This window comes from Myiozetetes cayanensis, unplaced genomic scaffold, assembly GCF_022539395.1.
Source record: "Myiozetetes cayanensis isolate MyiCay16 unplaced genomic scaffold, myiCay2020 scf5-8, whole genome shotgun sequence".
In the NCBI taxonomy this organism is placed as follows: domain Eukaryota; kingdom Metazoa; phylum Chordata; class Aves; order Passeriformes; family Tyrannidae; genus Myiozetetes; species Myiozetetes cayanensis.
In genome coordinates, this window is record NW_026087742.1 from 33,952,745 (window position 1) to 33,974,672 (window position 21,928).

Sequence of the window (21,928 nt, forward strand, 5' to 3'; positions counted from 1 at the left end):
TGAAAGATGTATTACAGCAGGAGCAGCAGTAACTCAGAAACAAAGTTGTCCAGCAAGGCCCCTGCAGTTGACTGCTCTTACTCTCTTGGAGTTCTAGACCAAAGCAATAGAGGTTTCTAGCTGCTCGTGTTAACTCGTATTTACCTGCACAATTCCTGATTTGAGGAGAGCTGCCTGTTTCTTCTTTTGTAGCACCAAGGAGAAGGTGCATTGGTAGGCGTATAGGGTGTCCTGGATCAAGTGACTCCTTGATCTGTTCTTACCTTTACCAAAGTCCCAGTGAATCTACAGTCCCTGTGTGTACTAGTCATCCAGTAACAATTAAAAGATCTAAGTATGAAATGCAATTGGGATTGAGATGTCTGGTTTGTGCTAATATATCTTATTGATACTCTTGCAGTATTTGCTTCTTTTCAACAAGAGAAAACCACCAAAACTTGAAAGCACTGCAAATATTCTCAAGGATGTACAATTTCAGGCAAGAAAGTGCAATTTAAATAATTTCAGGGATTGTTTAATATTCTCAGGATTTCACAGGTGGGCAGAATTTCAAAAACATCTAAATACAGTATCAGCACTGATTTAGGCTGTGAATAGATGTTCTTGTTCCATAAGGGATTGCCAAGCTAATGTGCCTGACTGATTTTAACTCCTGTTTTTTTTCTGAAGCGAACTAAGGCCTATGAACAGCCTGTTCTTTGGCAGAGCAGTGAGGGTGATGTTCTCTGTTACGGATGTGTGACAGGCCAGCTGGGGCTTGTAATCTCTTCTGCTGGTGAGATCCAGAAGACTACATCTGTCTGGGCTTCAGGCGGAAGTGCTAGACTCAGTGTTGACAAGCATTACATCTGTTAAATGAAAGGTGTGATTTTTAGGTTTTTTGTTTTAATAAATGCAAAACCTCATGAAGACATGGATCTCTTAGTCTAGCAACTACAGTAATTATGTTTGTCCATGTACAGCTTGTTCATTGAGGAATTAGGTGAAAAAACTTATAGTTCTTATTCCAGTTTCAATTCCATACACCATGTGAAAATAACTACGCAAATAATAACAAAAATTCATTTTCATTTACTTTGGGAGTTGTTTAGATGTTTCACTTACTGATTGGACATTTTGATTTCCAGTAGGCTTTATTACGTAAAATACGCTACTATTTCCGAAATCAACTCAAACATGTAAGCATTTGTAAAGGGATTCTAAGCTATGCCAAAAGAACAAATTCCTGTTTCTTTCCCACAGAAAAGACATTTGTTCTGTTACTTAACAGGTGTGTCTGGTAAGATGTGTTCATACTTATTAAGATGTTTAAAATGACTTCTCTGAAACTTCATACAGTAATTACTTTCCGAGAGAGTCCTAATAATGAACTTTAGCTCCTGCAGCATTTGGCATTGTCATCCTGAGAAATTATCCTTTTGCAGCCGTGGGAATGAACAGTGTGTGTAATTGCCATTACATCACTTGCTGCTGATACACTGGCTCTCTTTTCACTTACGAACATAAGCTGGCATTGCTCGCTGGTAATGTTATTTTTGCTGGAGAAGTATGAAATGAGGCTGCTCATGCCATTTACAGCAAGAATGAAAGTGAACTAATCAGATGGTGTTGATTAATTATCTTTGTTCTCTCTTCTGTGTTGTCAACATGAAATTTTATCTAAAAAAAAGGTCCTTTTCTGCCCTGTTTGTGTTCGCTATTTTGTTTTTAGAAGGGTTGACTCTGCTGTAACACTTTTTTTCCCGCCAGTAGTGGTTATCAGCTGAACAGCATTGATATATTGAAGTATATTTATTATCATGTTACCAAATGTCATGACTATCTGACTGTTGTTTGCTTCTGTGATCAGCCTGAATATTAGATTTAAGGTGCAGGTCTCCTGAGCAGACCAAATGAGGTTGGTGACATTGTGTCAGACATGCAGTTTGATTTTCCTCCTTTAACAGTGACCAATATATAGAAAAATTCTCTTTATTTATAGAAACATACTGTCATTTGTGTAACTATTTTTTTTTTCAACTGTTATTATTGAAGGAATTTCAGTAGTTGAAATTGTGGGGACTCTGAATGAAATCCAGATCTAGCTGCAAAAAATGAGAGCTTTGCCAGCTTAATAGGACTGGGAAGTCATTATTGCTTCCACATGTAATGTACGGTTGATTCGCTGACTTACTGTAAATACGTGTTTTCCTGTTTATAGCATCAGTGGCTTACCTCTTTGGAGTGTAATGTATTTTATAATTATTTGATTTGATTTCTGCCATGCCTGATTGCATTGCTGCATTCCACAAAGCACATCTTCCCGAAGATGTATTTGGACCAGCAGCAGAGAGATAAGCAGATATAAGTTCTTATAGAAGATTTTTCTGTATTTAATTTCTACAACTTTTCAGAAGCTTTCCTGGAAGAAAAGTAGTCATTTAAATTAAATGAATACATTAATGAAGTGTTTCAGGTGTTTAATGTTTATGAAGCACTTGGGGAACTCCTCTGAGAATGATTCAACTATAAGAATATAATTATTAGTGATTATTAGTAAATACAGATTAAAAAGGACAAAATTAATAAATCATTTGAAGTTTTATGATAAAGGTAAAATATGGTGTTGTACAAGAATGTTCCATTTGCATGTAATATGTGTACATGTTACATATATGTTACTTTTTCAGGAAGATACTTGGAAAATTTTATTTTTGGTCTCCTGGCTTTGGTGCTGCTTTACCAGCTTCTTACATGGCTATTCTCATCGAAAGGAAAAGCAGGTAGGTTGTGTTTATGGATTTTCACTTCTATATAGTAATATTTATTGTTTTGGTCATTTGATGAGTGACATTTGACAATTCAGTGGTTTTGTTTCAGAATGCTGGAAATATAGTTCATTTGAGGTAGTGTTTTTGCAACTTTATATTTCAATCCAGAAAGCTACAGTGAGAAAAACACTTTACAAACATTCAGTTTCCTGTTTGTGGTTTGTTTTTCTTCTTTAATGTGTAGTTGGGTTGCTCAGCATTGCCTGATGAAGCTCAATTGATAAGGGTTTCCTAATGAAACTGTTGTTTTTTGTTTGTTTTTTAAAATACAATTTGAATAATATTTGTGGTTAGTCGTAGAGAAGGAGAATGCAAGTAAAAGTTGCTGATGACTTCAGTTAACAACGTGACATTACTTAAGGTAGAGGAGTGATAGGATGTTGTGGAAAAAACTGTGGATGAGCTGAAATAATGCTGATTATTCAGTCATTGAGTAAGCATAACCCAAGGCAAGTTTTAGGTATGTCAGAGTTCTGTCCTTTTAAAAGAATGCATTAGCCATTGTTTTTGAAGACTGAGGATGTGTAAGAGGTTATTGGAAGCATGGGAGCACTTCTAAATCACTTTCTTTAATGTAACTACAGAGAAAGTAATCATAATCAAGTTACCAAATAAGTTAATTACCTTTTTAGTGTCCTCTCTAGCTGACTGATTCTCATCTCACTGTAATTACTTCCTAAGAGGTTGCATACATTTTAGTAGAACTTTGTCTAGTTACTTAGGCTCCAGCACTGCTGTTGGCATCAGTGTTTCGTTTTGTCATGTGAACAAATGCATTTTTCCCTTTGATCAGTGACAACACTGGCTTAACTTTTCCTACAGACCTATTAAAATGTGGGGCTTTTTCAAGCCAGACTTCTAATATTTCTAGATAACATTAAAAAGGAAGAAATCAGGCTGGTTGTCCATCTGTGAACTTCTTGTAGCTTTCAGAGTATTTGTGAGTTAACAGTTGGAACTGCTTAAGAGCCCAAACCTGTACAATGTTTTTGTGTAATTGTGGAACAGCTATGAGAAGCTTGCAAAGCTGAGCTTGTTAAGTCTAGCAAGAAGAGTAGGAAACCAAATTTTATATCAAATTGTTTTTTCTAAAAGTTTGAGTGGCAATGTATGAAAGCTTTGACATGTTAACAGGCTTCTATTTAGCCTCTGAAATCTGAAAGAAATAGAAGTTGAAATAGAGATATGTGAAAATGACAAAAGTAGATTGGTACAGCACGTATGGAATGAACAATGTTGGAATACTTAGTTCCTGAAGGGTTATTCTCCTTTCTGTCCAAATTCATAATGTGTGACCTAAGGTATTTTGCCTGAAACCCCACGTTATATTGCATCAGATAAAGGAAAAAAGGCAGTGTTGATATTGCAGTATAGCACATGTATGAAAATATGGGGTCATTGTTCTTAATGAAAAAAATGTTAAAAGGCATCAAAAGGTATTTGAAAATTTAGTTTTTTTTTTTTAAGTATGAAGTTGTTTTGTATGTTCTCAGATGGCTACTATGTATAATGTGCAAAATCCTGCTGCTGACAGTGAAATATGACTTTCTGATTTCACATCTGTTAGTGTGTTAGCTTCTATTACTAGAAAAATCAAATTTTAGTAGACTTATAGTCCCTTAGGAAACTACATTTCACATGGAGACACAGGGACATTTTCAGTTATCTTCTTAGTGGCTTAGAACAGATTGTAGGGAAAAATCAGAGAGGTGGGAAAAAGTCCTGTTTTGAGTTCATAAACATATCTCTAGCTCTTCAAATTGCTACTAGCAGCTGGCAGCAACATCGAACTTAATCACTTAATCTCTTCCCAAGTGGATACCCTATTTTAAGTACCACAGTGGCATTTGCTTGCACAGCATCCCTGTGAGTCCTGAACTTGGGAACAGGAGGCTTGTAAATCAGATTTTCTTTCAAGTGTTGCTGTTCATGTGTGCCAGCCTTGTACACTTTATAATTTTTATGAAAGAATGGGAAAAAGAGATGGATAGCTTTGCTAGATGCATTGTAACCCTGAGGAGGAACATGTTTTTTAATGTGTTACAGAACTAGTTTGATTGTAGTTTTTATCTGTGTAATATGTAATTGCAAATAGCATCACACTGGCAATGAGGAAGGGAGGTGACATTGCATAGAATTTCAGATGGACGCAGAACATGCTCTGCATTATGTTATGCTGTTACAGTTCTATAAAGATATAAATGGCATATTAATATGTCCATGTGTATTCTATTTGGTGACTATAAAATATAGTTATCCTGTCTATGAAAACTAGTTTATTAGGATCTGTGGAAAGGGCCAAGGAATAAAAACACATTAACTTTTTTGTATTTGTATCTGTATCTATAAACGTTATGTGAGAACTGGTCACATAATTATGATTAAGTAATATTTTGATAAAAATTATTTCTTAGATAAGAATTGGCTGTAGATATATAAACATGGAGATTATGTGTTTGCAATGTGTGGATTCATATTCTGTGCCTTTCATTCCTTACTCCAGTAGGAGGAACCCAGAATTTTTGTGTTTTTCTGGAGCTATCAAGCAGTGTGGGTTGCCTCTTAGGATCAGAAGGAAGCCAAATGCAGGATTTATAAATGTCACTCTGACACTTATTACCTGCATAGTTGGTATATGTTTGATGCTCTGAGTGAAGAGGGCACAGAGTTAAATTTCAGCTGATTTACACTACCTCATTATCTCATACAGTACATATCTTTTTAATTACTTTTAGCATTAGTCCTGCCCTCTTATTTTTCTTCTCTGTTTTTGTGGCTCTGGCAAAGATATTGAAAAATGAAGCAAAAATATAACTGGGTTGTTACGTGTGTTCTCATGCGAAGAAAATGTTCTTGTAAATAAGGGAAGTACTTCAGTTTCCTGGAGAAATAAATGCAATTCATAGAATGTATGGTTTTTAAATTTCATTTTACTAATTGTCAATGTTTTAGTTACTCCATATGTATATATTGTCATAATAATTATGTCTGTATGATAATAAGTAAGCTTCTAACAGGTGCATTTGCACAAGTATACTTTAAAGACTATAATATTCTTTACAGTTTGACCTTTTTACATCTTCTATTAAAGAAAAATGTGCAGTTGTCTTGTCATAGAATTCAGTTTTGTAGTGTTAGACATTAAAAGCTGTTAGTCTCCTCAAAAATAGAAATATGAGTCGGACAAATTAATTTCATTAAACTTCCTTAGGAAATCATTACATTCTCTTTAATAACCTTTGTATGAAGTTGTTTACCATATAATCTTTGTTAATGCCTATAGGTGTTGTTCCCAACTGTTGGTAAGAAGAAATTTTATTTGTAATTTAGAAAGAAAAGTATTTTATTTAGGTTTTTCGGCTTCTGACTGTAATTCAAATTTACAGTCTTTTGTAGTTTCTTTCAACATCTGTTAAATGTTATCATAAGAATTGAGCGTATAGCGAGGTGGAGATACATGGCTTGGACTGAGAGAGACATGGCACTACCTTGTAGTAGAAGTGCTGAGGGTGTTAGAAAGCAAGGAAGTAACTGAATATACTTGTTAAAATTGTTGTGAATGAAGCTGTTGAAATGTGATTTGAGGCTTGGCTGAAGCCAGCCTGCTACTGGAAATCTGATTAGATCAGCTGTACCTTGCTGATTTCTAAGACAAAGTGTTGTAGATCAGTGGAGAGCCTGTATGTAAGACCTCTGTGATTTCTCTCGAGGAAAAGAGTTATGTTCTCTTAAGCATTTTGTAAATGTGCTGATGTTTCAAAACCATTTATCTTGTGCTTTGCTAATAGCTAAATGGCAAATTTCATTTTATTGGACTCTTGCTCAGGAAATCATGTATTAACAAGTTTCAAGAACTACAAAGCTTTAAGAGGGGACACAGTTCCAGGTTTAATGAAACTAATTGTCTTGCTGCCTGGCTAACTTTTTGTTTTTCCCCCATGCCTTTTGTAAGTAATTAAGCCAGAGAAAGTTTAACTACAGCCACCTAAAATTTCTGTGGCAGTTCTGAAGGGACCCTTCTGGGGTTGCCCCCTGCTCCCCCTTAGGCTACATTAATATTTACATACTGGCTGTTAACATTATAGTGGCGCCTGTCTCGTTGCTACAGTTAAGACTCTGTCACTGATGGTATTATAAAACTTGAGATTTAGGGCTTTTATAATTTGGCTGTAAAATCTTGCTCTGGGCAATTATTTGCAACATGTTTTTAGTTGAAAACTTTGGGCAGTTTTCCTAAAAAAAAATAAGCATGCTGAACTCTTACAAAAATATGTAAAGCATGTGCATTTAAAAAGTGGTACAGTTCAAGAGTGCACGTTGTAGAGAACATCTATTTATATACACACATACATTTAGTGTTCTTGGAAACAAAAGTATTACTGTGTATTGCTTAGAAAAGTGACAGAAATATTTTTGTAAGAACAATGTGGAATTTTTAGACCGTATGTTCAGAGGAAAAGTTCAGTGCTGTTGGGATTATTTGCTTGCCATAAATGCCCTTAGTCTAAATACATTATAAATGAGCAATATGGCAGCATAGTAGTGATGAAAAGTATACACTGTAAAGAAATACATAATTTCTGTAAGTTTGTCCATTCAAGTACAAATTTGTTGGTATATCTTTCTCTATAGTAGTATAGTATACTTAGACTTGAGGTGACAGTTACCTTTCAGAAATGTTTTATGGTTATTCAGTTTGATGTTGTATTTTAGGGAAAGAGATAAATCACCAGTAAGGGGGCGGGGGGGCGAGTGATCAAAACAAGTAAACAAACTCTTTTAACACAGAAAGTGGGTTTGGAAGCTTTAGTCTTCCTTGCTACAGGTAAGAAATTGAGAAAGCAAGCTACACTGAGGATGATTTTTTGCCTATTTTTTGTGTTGTAGTGAAAAAAACGCTCAGGTTTGGATCAGTGACTTGAGTATTTTGTGGTGTAATCTGGTAAGGAGAGCTGCAAGGAGACAAATTGTTTTGGAGTTGTACTCCTCTAGAGTGGTTATTACTGTGAAATATGGAGCCAAGGTGTAGAAGTTACTGGGAAAGCTTTTTGTTTCTAAACCAAAATATGTTAAATTCCATTGTACTTCAGCAACTGTTTTGGTGACAGCCAGAGTTTGAAGGATCTGTGTTTTTATAGGAACAGCACATGAACATTTGAACATGTTTTGCTGCATGATCTGAGGGCTGCTACTGTGCTGTAGTTATACAATTGTATCAGAGGATAGTTTGGGTTGGAAGGGACCTTAAAGATCATCTAGTTCCAACCCACCTGCCGTGGGCAGGGACACGTTCCACAAAAACAGATTGCCTTAACAGCTATCATAAGAAGGGAAAACTGATCATTCCAGGTTGCCTGGGAGTGCAGGAATCAATCTGGAAGACGCTGTGATGGTGGCAACATTGTGAAGGGCAGTTAGCTCAGGATGGGCAGCTCTCGGGAGTGTTTTTTGTGCAAAAACCCACATTAGCCTGGTATTTTTATGCTACAAGGACTGACCATCTCTGTAGGGCAGAGACATTCAATGCTGCTTTTTGTCTTTTTGTTCCATCTTCAGTAACACTGATAGGCCTTGGGCTGCTCGGTCCTCTGATTTGGAAGACCACAAGTGTCAGTACAGTGACTTTCCATTTGCAGATGCTGAAATTGTAAGGAACAAGCTGTATCAGCTGGATGTTTGCAAGTCCATGGGGCCTGGTGGGATTCATGCCGGAGTTCTTAAGGACCTATTGGGTCTTACGACAGGACTCCCTCTCTGTGTAAACTCCAGTGTAAAAGAAGGGTATGAGCGAAGGTGCAGGAAGCTGCAAACCTGTTGGTCTAACCCCAGTTCCTGCAAAAATTCAGAAGATTATATTGGGTACTGTTGAAAGGCATTTAAAGGAACAGTGTGATCTTCAGGCACAGTTAACATGGGTTCACTAAGGGAAAGTCCTGTTTAACTTATTTGATATCCTTCTGTGACAAGGTCACCCACCTAAGTGGAGGAAGGGAAGGCTGTCATTTAACTTGTAGCCATATTATGAAGCCGTCCTGTGTAAAGGAGAAGGATGTCCTCTGCAGGTCATAAAAAGGTGCTGTGTTAGTGACAAGGTATAAACTGCTTCATTTGTAAAAGTAGCTGCGGAGTTAAATTTGCCTAATTTAAATGAACTGTGGAAACTATTTTGTTATTATATGATCTTCTCTCCCGTACAATATTCTTAGTTATTCCTATAGTCAGTCTATCCTGGATCCCTGCCCTTTACTCCCCATGATTCTGTGTATGCATATAAAATGTAGCTATAATCCTTATACTTCTGCATGTATTTTTAAAAGAAGTGGTTACAGTCAACACTTGGACTTTCCTAACTATCTGAAATGTGTTTGTATTTCAAACCAGTTGTCCCTTTCCAGTCAGTTGAGTGATTCACCATGCTGTGTTTCACAGTGCAGATAAATGTCTTAAGCTAGATTTCATCCACTTGAGATGGCAAAAATTTGGCAAGATGAATTCTGTAGTTGTGAACAGAGCAAGAAGGTTTCTGGCAACCAGGGATTAGAGTTCTGTACATTTGTAGTCAATCAGTCCAGCTTATAAACTAATTAGGATTCTGGAAAACTCTACTGGGTCTGCAGAAGTATTCAGTGACCAGGTTTAAGAAATTTTCAGGCTGTAGCATTTGAATGCTGGAAAAATTTGGTTCAGCTTGCTTGTGTGGTGTCCTTGAAGTCTTGCACAAAATGAAGAGCAGGAGAACAGCTACAGGTTTATAGGTGACAATCCATTTTCTGGGATAACACAGGCAGACGGAGTAAGAATACTGAAAGATCTCATGTGAAAAATACACCTGTGATTCTGGATGTGCTGGAGAATGTGTTGCAGCACCTGGGTGGGTCTGTAGAGACTAGGTTTATTTTCTCTTCATGTTGTTAAGAGTCAGGGCTGAGCCGGATAAGGCAGGACTGCTTGGTTGCATTTGTTCAGTGGTTTCCAGATCCCTGAGTTTCAGAAGGATTTACCAGCTTAGGCAGAGCACCAGCCACGTGGTTACTTCATGAATAATAGTATAAAGACATCTTGGTAGCACCCATTAAACTCTGGACTACTCTATCAGTACACTTGGGGCCAACTGGGATGGACAAAGGGCAGTGCTAAGGTCAAGGGACAAGCTCTGATAGATCCCAGGTGACTGTGCAGATACCTTCCTCTCTTCCTGTGTTCTCCATGAGTAATTGAGACTTGATTATAGTTAAAGTTTAATTTTTTTATATTATTTTAAGGACCGCTTTTGGCAAATCTGTTTCTGAAATGTTCACTTTGTAGGCTGAAAACTTAGGTAAAAGTCATCTGCATATTAGTGTAATTCTGTATTTCGTTTTTCATCATTAAGTCTAAAAAACCCACTAAAACCCCTGTAAAACTTGCAGTCCCATTGAAACACTGACAGATAAATTGTTAAAATTCAGACTGCTGAACCCTGGACTATTCTGCGAGTCTGACTTGGAGTCAAATGGCACAAACAGTGGATTAATTACTCTGTTCTGTCTGCTCGGCACTACCATCTAGGACACACTCATTTGAACTTCCTTGGCTTAAAAAAACACTTAATACATCTTCTGTGTCTGAATGCTTGAGTGTAACATGCGTCTCCCAGAGGGGGAATAATAAATACTTTGTTAGTATAGAATAAACTTCAGATTCTGCTTAGGTGAGCTGGCTATAGTGCTGACATTTACCTGGCAAGATAAGATCCGTGCCTAGCATGCCGCGGCTTCAGTGGCTGGAAGTCTTGGAGGGAACTTTTCTGTGCCGTGTTCCTCAAGTCTGCTTGTGGGATATTGTTTCTAGATACTACAGATGAGAGCAGTTTAAGTATTTGTTTCCATGGGAGCCACACCTATTAACCCTCAGGAAATGCAATTACTCTTTTCTGTAGCCTCATTGCTCCCAAGAAACTAAGGTTGTTGTTAGCTCCTACAGCAGGAAAAGTGTGAAGGTAGAAAATTAGAATGGTAATGATTTGCTATATTTAATCGTGCAAAGCTTTTCTGTGGTAAAGATTGCAGCAGTGTACTTAGGTCAAACATCTTACTTCCCTTTCCTGCCCTCTCCCCTCTGTATCCTGGGAAAAAAAAAAAGGCATGTTTTTATTTCCTTTGGTAAGGAAATAAAACACTTTGTGTGCATAATGTTTCTTGTAATCTGATGACCTCCACTCCAGATTGAAGCTTTTTTGATAAAGTAAGTGTATACCATTAAAACCTTCTCCTAAAGATGGTCTGCCTGAGAAACAGGAACAGCAGTGTCCACAGCATTAAAGGCAAGCATAAAACAGGTCTCATGAATTTGGGCCAGTACCTGTCATCACAGTCCAGACTGCTCCAGCTTTGGTGAAAGACTGAAACAATATGGACTGTCTGGTAGTACAGCATAATTTTGTCTGCGTGAAGGAATTTATGTGGGCTCCATCTTGCTGCCTCAGTGATATGTTTTTCCTTTTAAGCTCTTCAGTATCTGTTATTCATTCCTTGTGAGCAACAGAATGAGGAACTATAAAAAGTGTTCTAATATCTACTGTTGGCAATTTGGATGTTTGAGCTTAGAGTCAGAAAATAATAGGTTCAAACTGGACTTGGCAGTAGTTTATTTCTGTCTTTGGTAGGTGAGATATCTCATTAACATATGTCTGTAGTATCTGGCACAGTTCATCATCCAGTACTGATTTTTTTTTTCCAGAAAATGGTTGCTCAGTCAATAGGGATGTGTTGAAATGACTCTCAAACTTTCAGTATGGCTTGCCTGCCTTTCTGGAGAAGTTTCACATTGACTTCTGACTCTGCTGTTCCTTGGGACCCTTTGTGTTTCAGGCCATTACAGATGTAGGCACACTCTTAATAGCATTCATCTGTTTTCTGCAGGATTAATTCATCGTTCCTAACTGTATTTAAAGCTTGCTTTTAATATAACTTAGTAGGCTGTCATTGGGGGTCTAAACGGGAGGGGAAAAAAGCAGATGTCAGTGTGTGTTGAGAAGACCATATCTGCTTCTTTTGGAAGTGCTGGTCTGCTGTTTCTGAATACAAGAGCATTTGGAAGTTAGTCACGCCATGTGAAAAGCTGCATAGCTCTCTCAGTTGGATTGATTTGTCATGTTAGCTTTTTTTTGCATGTTGCTTCAGGTACTTTGTGAGCAGTGTAATCCGATCACAAATGCAATCATTAAAATGTTATGAGTCCAAAGAGAAAATTGGCTCTAAACATGCAAACAAAACAATACCTACTAGTGTGACAGAGTAGAAAAAGAGTGTCAGGCTGCTGAAGTCTTTTGAAATAGATGATTTGAATACCTTACAAAAGAAAACTTGTATTATGGAATGGGCTGTCTCAAACTGGGCACAGAACATGACTTGGGGAGGGAAAGGCAGTTATTCCAAGGGGCTTCTTGGGAAACCTCTGGAGCTGCTTCTCACTGAGCTGCTGTGAGTTGGGTTTGGGCTCTGCAGGTAGGGTGTGGCTCAATGGCTCTTAGCCTGAGAAGGACTGGAGGGTAGAGGTGGGAAACAGGTCAGATACTGGTATTGGGACAGTCCAAAGCTGTCAGCTGGAGTAGTAATCTTATATGAGAAATTTTTTCTCCTTCTTCCTGTCCTTTTCACTCTCAAAATGCACTGAATATATGTCCAAGGCCTGTGAATATTGCACATATTTGCAACTCTGAAATTTTTCCATACCCTGTTTTGCTCTTCTCCCTAATTGTTAGTAACAATTCTGTCCATAATGTCCTCTTTTTGCTATGAAGCCGTAGCAATAGCCAACAAAATATGTAGAAAAAATGACCCACTGCTGCTGTTGAACCACAAAGCAGTTTTGCTCTCAGAGAGATTATTTGGTTTTGTGCCTTATGCTCGTACCTTCCAGACAGAGTGGCCAAGCAGCACATGTTGTATCCTGACTGAGAAAGTACCAGAAAGAACTGTTTCCTTTGTGATTTACTGAGCTGATTAAAAACAATTCTGTGTTACTATCAACAGTCCAAAGAAATTGTTATTTGGGGCCTTATTTAACAGTAGATAAGTGTTAGGTAACACTAGACCTTCTGTACCAAGAATGTGAATAATTTAAAAAATGCCTGGAAATTCTTCATTTTTTTTAATGAGGATGTTATTCTTCTGTTATCTCTTAGTCAGTCTTTTTATGAAACTAATAAGCTTTCTGGAATCTCTGTATCTTTTAATGGAATCTTGTGAGGTTAAATCACACTTTAATTAAGAGGTTTTTTCCACCCTCTTTATGTCAGCCTTTGTTTTGGCTCAGTAGATACCCTAGAGAAACTCAGAGAAGAGGAAGAAGGAGGGAATGTTGAAAGAAAATCTGTATAAAAAAGGGTATAAAGCAGTTAAAAACATTAAACTGTAGATGTTATCTTGTGTTGCACTAGCTGAAAACTCTGTAAGAATTATTGGTACTAATTTAAGTGGAATGTATTACTGTAGATATATTTTCTTTTTGGCTTCTCTCCCTTTCCAGTTTTCTCATACCCTTTCTTTGGCATGTATTCAAATCATGGAACATGTTGATTTTATTTTATTTCCTTTTAATAACAACAAATTCTGAGTATTTGCATGAAACCATTTTACTTCACATGTAATGTACTCCAAGCAAGGATTAGTGATTTGCAGTTTTGAGCAATTTCAATTTCCCCAACCTGTAAAGTGTCTGTTTCCTACTTTAACCTCCCCCAGATTTTGCAATACGAAATTCCTTTTAAAAAAACCAGTGGGTCATGAGTCCTTAAATTGTATATTTTTGAAATGAAGTTCTGTGCCTGAACACTATCTTTGTGTGAAAGACTTGCTACTGGTATTTACTAAACTCAAAAGGTTACCATGTTCTTTTTTGAAAACTTACTTCTTTGGTTTGTTTTCATAATTTTCGGCATTATTTTGAAAGCTTATCTGTTCCTGCTGATTTTAAGTGAACTTTTGCACCAGGACTTCGCTGCTGACCTCCAGCTGTCAGTAGGAAATTGGTGGGTGTGAGAGATTAACGATACCCTAAACATAATCTGTAGTGCTTGTGTTATTACAGGGATGCCATCGCAACTCCAGATCTATAGTTGGTTTGCTTGTGGTGTCAAGCTGCTGTAAAAAACCTACCTCTTACCTCTTTATTTAAACCTCTTTCTTTTTAGGGGAAATGTGTGATTTATGTGTTTGATTTAATTCTGCAGGTTATAAAATGGTATGTTTTACAGTGGGGAGGGGTTGAAGCCGAGGGGAGGAATTCTTCCTGTTTTTGCAGACCACAAGTCCTGTCTGGGGAGCCATTACAAACTATTATGTTCGCTTCTTAGTTTATGTTCAGAAATTAAAGCCAGAGTTAACTCTTTTAACTCTTTTTTTTTTTATTATTTAAAAAAGGACTAATGTTATCAAATTTTGCTATTTACTAAAATAAACATAAATAATTATAATATTTTTATCTATGAGTTATATGCTAAGATATATGAAGATATTTACTATTTAAATTTCTATTTTGCTATAACAAGTCAGTGCAGCATGTTATGTGCTTTTTACCTTTTTTTATAACATTCCACTCCATATATGCCTTTGAATCCACTGATTCCTATGAAAGTAGTTTTATTTGTGATTTCTTGGAATTGTAAAGAGTCCAAAAAAAGATTATCAGTTAAAATACAGAGGTAACTGTCAGAATGTGCAGCAGATTCAATGAAGAGTAGCATTCATATAAAAGTCAGACTTGATTTAGTAGGAAACTAACATAATGAATTTATGAAAAAATCATTTTTATAGAAGTCCTGCATAGTTCAGATTTTGTTATATAGGTCACAAGGAAAGGTAAGTTTTTTACTTGTTTCATTCTAGTACCTGTTTATTCTCGGGTCAGTCTTGTTGGTGTGACAACACTAAGCAGTTTTGAAAAAGCAGACTGTAGGAACATGATATTTTGGACTGGGAGTGAAGTTAGAAAGCTTTGTAGCAAAGGTAAAATTGCTCTTGTCTTAGCAGTGAGTTGGATATTTTTATTTTGTGGCTGTTTGCCCCCCAGCTGTTTAAATTTATTACATATGTGGAGAAACATAACCCATCAATTAAATGTTTAATCAGAGAACATGTTCTCCTAATTGCATGCATAAAGATTTTTACCATGCTGCTTCATCCCTCTTCAGGCTCCTTCTACCCACCTCTGCTCCTGACTGTTGCTGAGTGCTGGGTTACTGGAGGGAATGGGGCCTGGGAGTCCCTGCCCCAGTGTTGCCTGCCCCTGGTGTGAATTCATGGGTGGGGCTCACACAGTGGGCTGTTCCTGCTTAAAGACGTGCCTGTTCAATTTGTGTGAATTTTGTAGGCATTGGTATCCTTCTTGCTGGGGTTATTTCCTATTATTTCTCTCTTGCTAATTTAATTCCCCCCTTACTTTTGAGCAAGACAAAAAAAGTGATCACAAATCACCACAATTTATATAAATACACAAAAAAGGACAATTAGAGTAGTTCAGATATGTTTAATTAATTGGAGTGAATGTTTAGATTTCAGGATGTCTACTTGGAAAGGTTTGTGGTTTAATGAAACAAGGCAAGGAAGAAAACAATTTTTTAAACTTTGTATCACCAAAAAAGTTCTTGATGAGGGAATTGTAGGAGCTGTAGTGCTGTTATTAGACAAATAAGATGGGTGGGCCAAGGCAAAACATATGAAAGAAATAAATATTCAAAAGGAGAAATGAATAATGAGAAAGAAATGACAAGTCTTACATCTCTTTTGTGCTGTTTAGAGAAAGAGAAGGTGTTTGCTTTCTTTTGGAAGTTTTCTTTGAGGGCTGCTGTGATTGCACTAATTAATTTCTGATAAAATTGCCATGATCATAAGCATTTTCTAAGGATTAATCCCATCTTCAGACAAGGTTGGTTAGGGTCTTTTTGTGCACTGTTGATGTTGTTGCTTTTTAGCTTAGCAACAACTCTGTATTTAAGGAAAACCATGAATACATTGAAGGAAACCCATAAATAAGGAGAGAGAGAACTGGCCATGAATTTTGTAGGAAAAAACCCAATCTGGATTGTATTTAAAAATTGGTATTTTGTGTTATTTGCTATTATATGAAGAAAAAGCTCATGTTCCTTTTGAAACTAAAGTTATTCTTTGAATTTTATAGCACGTCAAGCTAGGCAAGAAAACATTCTTCAGCAGAGTGTTCCACAAACAATATGTTGGCCTGCAGGTTTGGACAGTTGCTGCTTCTGTTGGCATGAACAAGATGTTTTACTCACGTGTTAGGGAAATTGGACTTTGGCCTCAATCAAACAAGTTTTCCAGAGTTTATGGCACTTATATGAAAATATAAATACCTTGCTCTCAGGCAAAAGCATTCAAAGTCTGTGAGTGGCACTTAGTGATTTCTTTGACCTCAAAATACTATTGAATAAACAAAGAATAGGGAAACTTTCGTGTTTTTTATTTTCTATATTTTCACTTTAAGTCCTGAAGATGAGTTCTGAGAAAATGAGACAGTTTCAGTAAAGAGCTCTAACTGTGATTAAAATCTTAGGGAACGTTGTGGGAAAACTGAAGGAGTTCATTTTTTGTTTAAGAAATGTTGTGTGATTTTATAATCTGTGGAAAAAGACCTACATATGATATTTTGAAGTTGCTTTCCACCTTTTTTCTGTAGAATAATGGAATTGTTCAGATAAGCCTTGGGAAGTCAGCTAGTGCAGCTTCCTGCGTGGAGCAGGGCTGGCACTGAGTTCAATCCAGCTTGCTTAGGGATTTGTCCAGTTAGCCTTGCAAACTGCTGAGGACAGAGGTCCAACAGCCCCTCTGAGTCCCTGTTCCAATGCTTACCTGTTTTGATGGAGAAAATGCTGTTTCCTTGAGTCAGGTCTAAATCTCCCCGACCGTGTTCCTGGTCCTCCCTGCCAGATGATCAATGCCTGTTTTGTATTGGGGACTACAACCAGTCACAGGACTCTGTGGTGTAGTGAGTGCCAAGATAATGGGATTAATCATTTCCCTTGACCTCCTACCTACACTTCTGGTAATGTGGCCCAGTACACTGCTAGTTTTCCTTGTTATTTTTATCCTGTAGCTTTTTGGGTTTTTTAGCAGTTATTTTAGACTCTTTTTTCTGAGCAGTGCAATAACAAAAATATGTGGTTCTCTGTTGAGGCTTATAGGCCATACTTTAGGAGCTGTTGCTGTTAGAATTTGGTCTGAACATTACCAAGTTGTCTGAAAAGCAAATTTTATCAAGTGAAACTTTTCTTTGAGGAAGGCATAAACGAACAAGAGAATTATCTTCTAGAAGCCTGTGGTCTGTTGTAATTTAAACATTCTAATTAGATATTAGAATCTGCAAGATTGGGATAATTCAGCCATAGATAATGTGACCTGTGCTAAATACCTAAAATCTGAGACATTGCCTGCTCAGTTCTCTAACAGGCATGCAAGAAAATTCTTGTTAAACTGTGAATGGGGAAGAAAAAGGAGGAGAAACAAAGTGAAAAGTATATTAAACACTACTGCTCTTTGATACTTGAATTCAAGAGCAATTAAAACATGATTACCTTTATGCAATCCTCCTTTCCAGGTAAAGGAGACCAGTCTTGTTAAGACTTTTTCAGAAAAAAGTTCTTTAACAAAGGAAACTGTCAGGATAAACCGTGGTCTGCTGCTCATGAATTTTGGGTTACCCCTACCTCATATTTTTCCTTCATGGTTTAAAGATCACAGATGTCACTAGAAAAGAGCTGGGTATGGGAGATCCTGTCAGTTGAAGAGGTGACTGGGTGGGAAGTGGGAAGCTACGATGAAGATCTTTATGAAGGAGACCTCTGGAGGAAAATGGCATAAGATAGAAACCATGGTAGGAAGGATTTGTGTTCATCTCCTTGGGCTTCCCCTTAGTGACCTTGTCAGACCATCACTGGAGTAGCCGCGTGCTGATGTTGGTGTTCCCAAGATTAGTGTTCAACACTGGTTCATGGACTTTGGGGGTGAAATGTAAGCTGTTATCAGTATCTTTAAACCTCCCCGAAGATGTGGTTAGACTTGGCTGACTAATTATTTTTATTGTTTAACTATTTCCTGCTCTTCTAATACCATTTCCTAATTATATTCTCCCTTTTGTTTACCAGATGCAGTTTTAATACAGTCCTTGGGTTATACTAGTGACCCTTTTGCTTGGCCTTCCTCCATCTTTCTGTCCTGTTTTCTGTCAGCTGTCATTGCCATAGAAGAACTCAACGTTTTCTGAACTTCCACCTGCTTTTTAACAGTGGAGTTCAGGGTTGGGTTAGGTTTGCTGGATCACATTTGCACAGGGCCAGGAAGACTGCCCCCCCTTCCACCCTACCTTTTTTTTTTTTTTTCCCTTCCCCTGGAAAAATGAGACTATTTATTTTTTAAACAGTCACAGAATTAATTTGGAGGAAGAAAACTTTCTGCTTGGAGTCAGGCAGGGCCTCAGAGACGGGCCTGTTGGAGGCACTTTGAGATGACGTCATCTAGCAAGTTTGCTGTATTTTTGGTTCCGGAAGTTACTTCCTTTCGCAAATGTATTGTCTGCATATTTTTTCTTCTCCCAACCACCTACTTCTCACATTGGTCTTGCTGCAGCTGCACTGCAGCTTCTGATTTCTTTCCTTCCTCTTCTTAAGCCCTTTTCCTTTCTTTGTCTTTGTGTTTTACACTTAGGCCAAAGGGACTACAATAGAAACTAAAACTCATTTAGAACAAATTCTTAGCTTTAGTGTTTAAAAATAAGAAAATTAAATAGGTATCCATGAGAGGGCTAAAAGACCCTGCCTGCATGTCAGCCCTGCCTGCATGACATAAAGACTGCATGAGAGAATCCAGTAAGTAAACTATGTACATGTACAATGATCATCCTGTTTTGTGCACGTTATATATAATACAATTGTGAATACACATATATCCTCTAAAATGTACTCTCTGAAATACACAATATACCCTGAAAGCTGCATCTGTCACTCAGTAGCTGGTGAAGGCTTCTCACAGGTGTGTTACTGCAGGATATTATTTAAGTTACGATGTTTTCCAGAATATTCGAAGTGTACTGAGTTACCAGGTTAGCTCTGATAGGTAATTTATTTCTGTGTTTCCAAACAACGGAGTGTTTGGGTATTTATCATAAATTTTTAATACTATTACAGGGATAAAAAAAAAAATCCAATATTATTTATCACTCGAGCTAATCAGTTGAAAGATGCTGATTGTTTGCAGACCAGTGTGAGAGTTGGATTTATCTTTTACATGAGGTGAATTTTCACCCCTTCCTGGTCAGAAGCGTTGAACAGTGTTTTGATGCTTTATTGCAAGTCGTAGGGGATGCTTTGCTTATACGTTCACAGACCCTATTCTCTCTCTGTTGTCTTCTTGTTTCTTGTGCCTCATCCTCACCAAATCTTTAGTTTTAGACTTTTTTTTCTCTAGGTTTCTATGCTAGAGTCTATTTCTAGTATCTGGTACAGAGTGGTGATAGGTGGAGAAGGAGATCAGATTCGTAATTCTCCTTAAAAAAAATCCACAACACAAAACAAACTGATTTTGCTGGTTAAAGTTTTGAACTTAAACCAGATTTGAACCTTCCCTGTGAGTAGAGAACACCTTGTGGAAGTCAGGATGCTGCATCATTGCTTCCCACAGATTTAGCATGATGTGAAAGCACTAAAGCTTTTAAGTGGAATATGTCCTTGTAGCTTAGATATCTGCTCTGAAAAACCTGGATCGAGATGCGTAACTTGGCAAAGTTATGGACTTGTAAATGGTGGGGGTTAGAGAATACTGAATAAACTTCTTTCTGGATGGATCAAGCTTGGCAACTGTGCGATAGGAATTTCTCTATTTCCTGCTATCTGTGCTTTTCTTTTGTTCATTTCTTCAACTGAATTGATAGCAAGATATGTTCTGTTAACATACTGCTCTCTTAAGCACTCTTATAAATGCTTGAAAACTTAAAATGTCATGACAAAATGGAACATTCAAGCCCAGGTTAGACCTTCTGTTATATATTACCTTCTGTAGTAGCAATATAAAAAAAATCCTGAATGGCATGAAGACAAATACTGGTTCAGGTTATAAACTCAATTCCATATTGAGAAACTTTAACAGTTGAATGTGTGGTGCCTTCACACAAATTTTCAAGTTATACGTGTGAGACCAGTAGGGTCAGTAAGAAAAATCCTGAATACTACAAGGCCAATGGTAAACTCAAAATGCTAAGAACACCAGTCCAGTAGGAAGTACTGAAGCTGAGTGTTCCAGCCTTGGGCCATAGTCTCTAAGCAGATCTTTGCAGAAGAGGAGGAATGACTGAGGGCAAAGCAGATCTGCAGTGGTAACGTTTCCAACTTTCTCAAGGCCAATAGTGGCTTGCGACTGATGTACAGAAAATAACTTTTGTTTCATCTGGACCCTATAGTGACATGTAGTGCAGTCTGTTACTGGAGCAGCTCACATCTGCATAGTGGAGTTCAGTTTTGATTTTGTGCTGCAATAGAGTCAACAGAAGTGTGAGAGCGTGAGCCCAAGTTTATGCTTTTCCTAAAGAGCAGTGTGAGCTATGAGCTGAGACACAAGGACAGATCCAAAAATAGAAGGCAGGAAAAAAATTAGATAAAGGTTAGAAGAGAAAATGGTTCTGGGACACTCTTGGCACTGTGATTCTCAACTGGCTTGAGCCAAGATTTCTTCATCATCAGTCTCAGTAGAAAGCTTTTCATAATACTGTAAGCAGAAGGGCTAAGGTGTCTCACGTTACATAGCTGTGGTCACAAAACAGAAGTTAACACACAAACATTCTTCTGTAAATTCACAATTTAACTTGGGCTTAGGTCATTGTTTTGTATGCCTACGTTACCAGCTTGTGTGTAGGCTTTTATTTTCTTATAAGTGCTGTGTAATTCAAGGTACCTTGCCCCTCATGACAGCTTCAGGACTCATGTGCAGTAGCAAGTTGCTATATATAACTTGGTTCTTGTAATTCCTCACTGCTTTGGATACTGTGCTATCAAGATGCTATTTTTGGGTTTGTACTTATTTTTTTTATAGGGTGGTAATGATTCATCCTCCATTAATAATCTGTTTTTTTAAACTCTCTTCTTTAATAAAATATTCTTAATCCTTAGAGTGTTTTTCTTCAGTCTGCAAAAAGTGTTTGATTCCTTCACTAATTTTATTTTTTCTGTTTATAGGAGAGGCCTCCTCACAATTTACATGGCCAACCAAGTAAGTAGTCCTTTATTTCAAGATAAAACCACCTAAGATCCATTGGAAATGTGAGATTAATCACCTGTTTTAATAGTTCCAGTATTTTTCTTTAAAAATTATGCATTATTAGATAACTTAAGAGCAAATTGTGACCATAGGTCTTTCAGAAGTAGTTGTAAAGCGTTGTATTATACTCAAAATTTCTTGTATCATAGCCCCAAGAAGATGGGTAATTTTGTATTTCTCCTCCAGAGTAGAATTGCATCTGGTTACTTTGATAGTCATTATTTTCCAGATGAGAAATCCAACACCAGATAGTTTTAGTTTTGTAATTAATTGTTTTTCAAACTGGTATCAGCTGTTGTGTGTGCAAACATTTTTATTGCATGTTTGTATCAATTTAAATGTTGTGTCATGTTTCTTATAATCTCATTCAAATAAATAAAATTTCTCTAAATGATGTGTGGTGCATTAACTTACTCCAAATGTAAAATACTTCTGTTACTTGATCATACTCCTTTAGGAAAGATTTCATTTTACCAAAGAAATTATATAAAGTTTTTGTACAGTTGTAGTTGCTTAAAGAGTCACAGAAACTACAAAAAAGAAAACAACTGAAAGTTGTGTTCAGACCACTGGAACAATCTGCTGGGGCCTCAGTCATGCAAGAGTAGAACTCTGATGGTGATGAAAAGATTGATGACTAAAAGTGGTAAGACAAAGGCAATATATCATAGTACAGATTAGGGTGATGCAATTGATACCTTCTCTTCTGTCTGTGTGAAGTCACTGTTGATGACTTGTAATTCTGAATATTTGGGGTAGGAGGTGACATCATATGTGTGTTAGCAGGTCGATATCCCGGTAAGTCCCTTTATGCATTTA

General features: G+C 37.1%; 1 protein-coding gene across 2 annotated transcripts in view; it reads left to right on the forward strand.

Moving 5' to 3' along the window:
- The window catches only part of TMEM135 (transmembrane protein 135), a 160,287-nt gene that overhangs the window by 15,448 nt on the left and 122,911 nt on the right, over window positions 1-21,928 (forward strand). For both annotated transcript variants that reach the window (XM_050332326.1, XM_050332327.1), the window contains exons 3-4: window positions 2,670-2,762; window positions 21,028-21,061. In XM_050332326.1, the coding sequence (XP_050188283.1) occupies window positions 2,670-2,762; window positions 21,028-21,061 (127 nt within the window). The remainder of the gene's footprint in view (window positions 1-2,669; window positions 2,763-21,027; window positions 21,062-21,928) is intronic.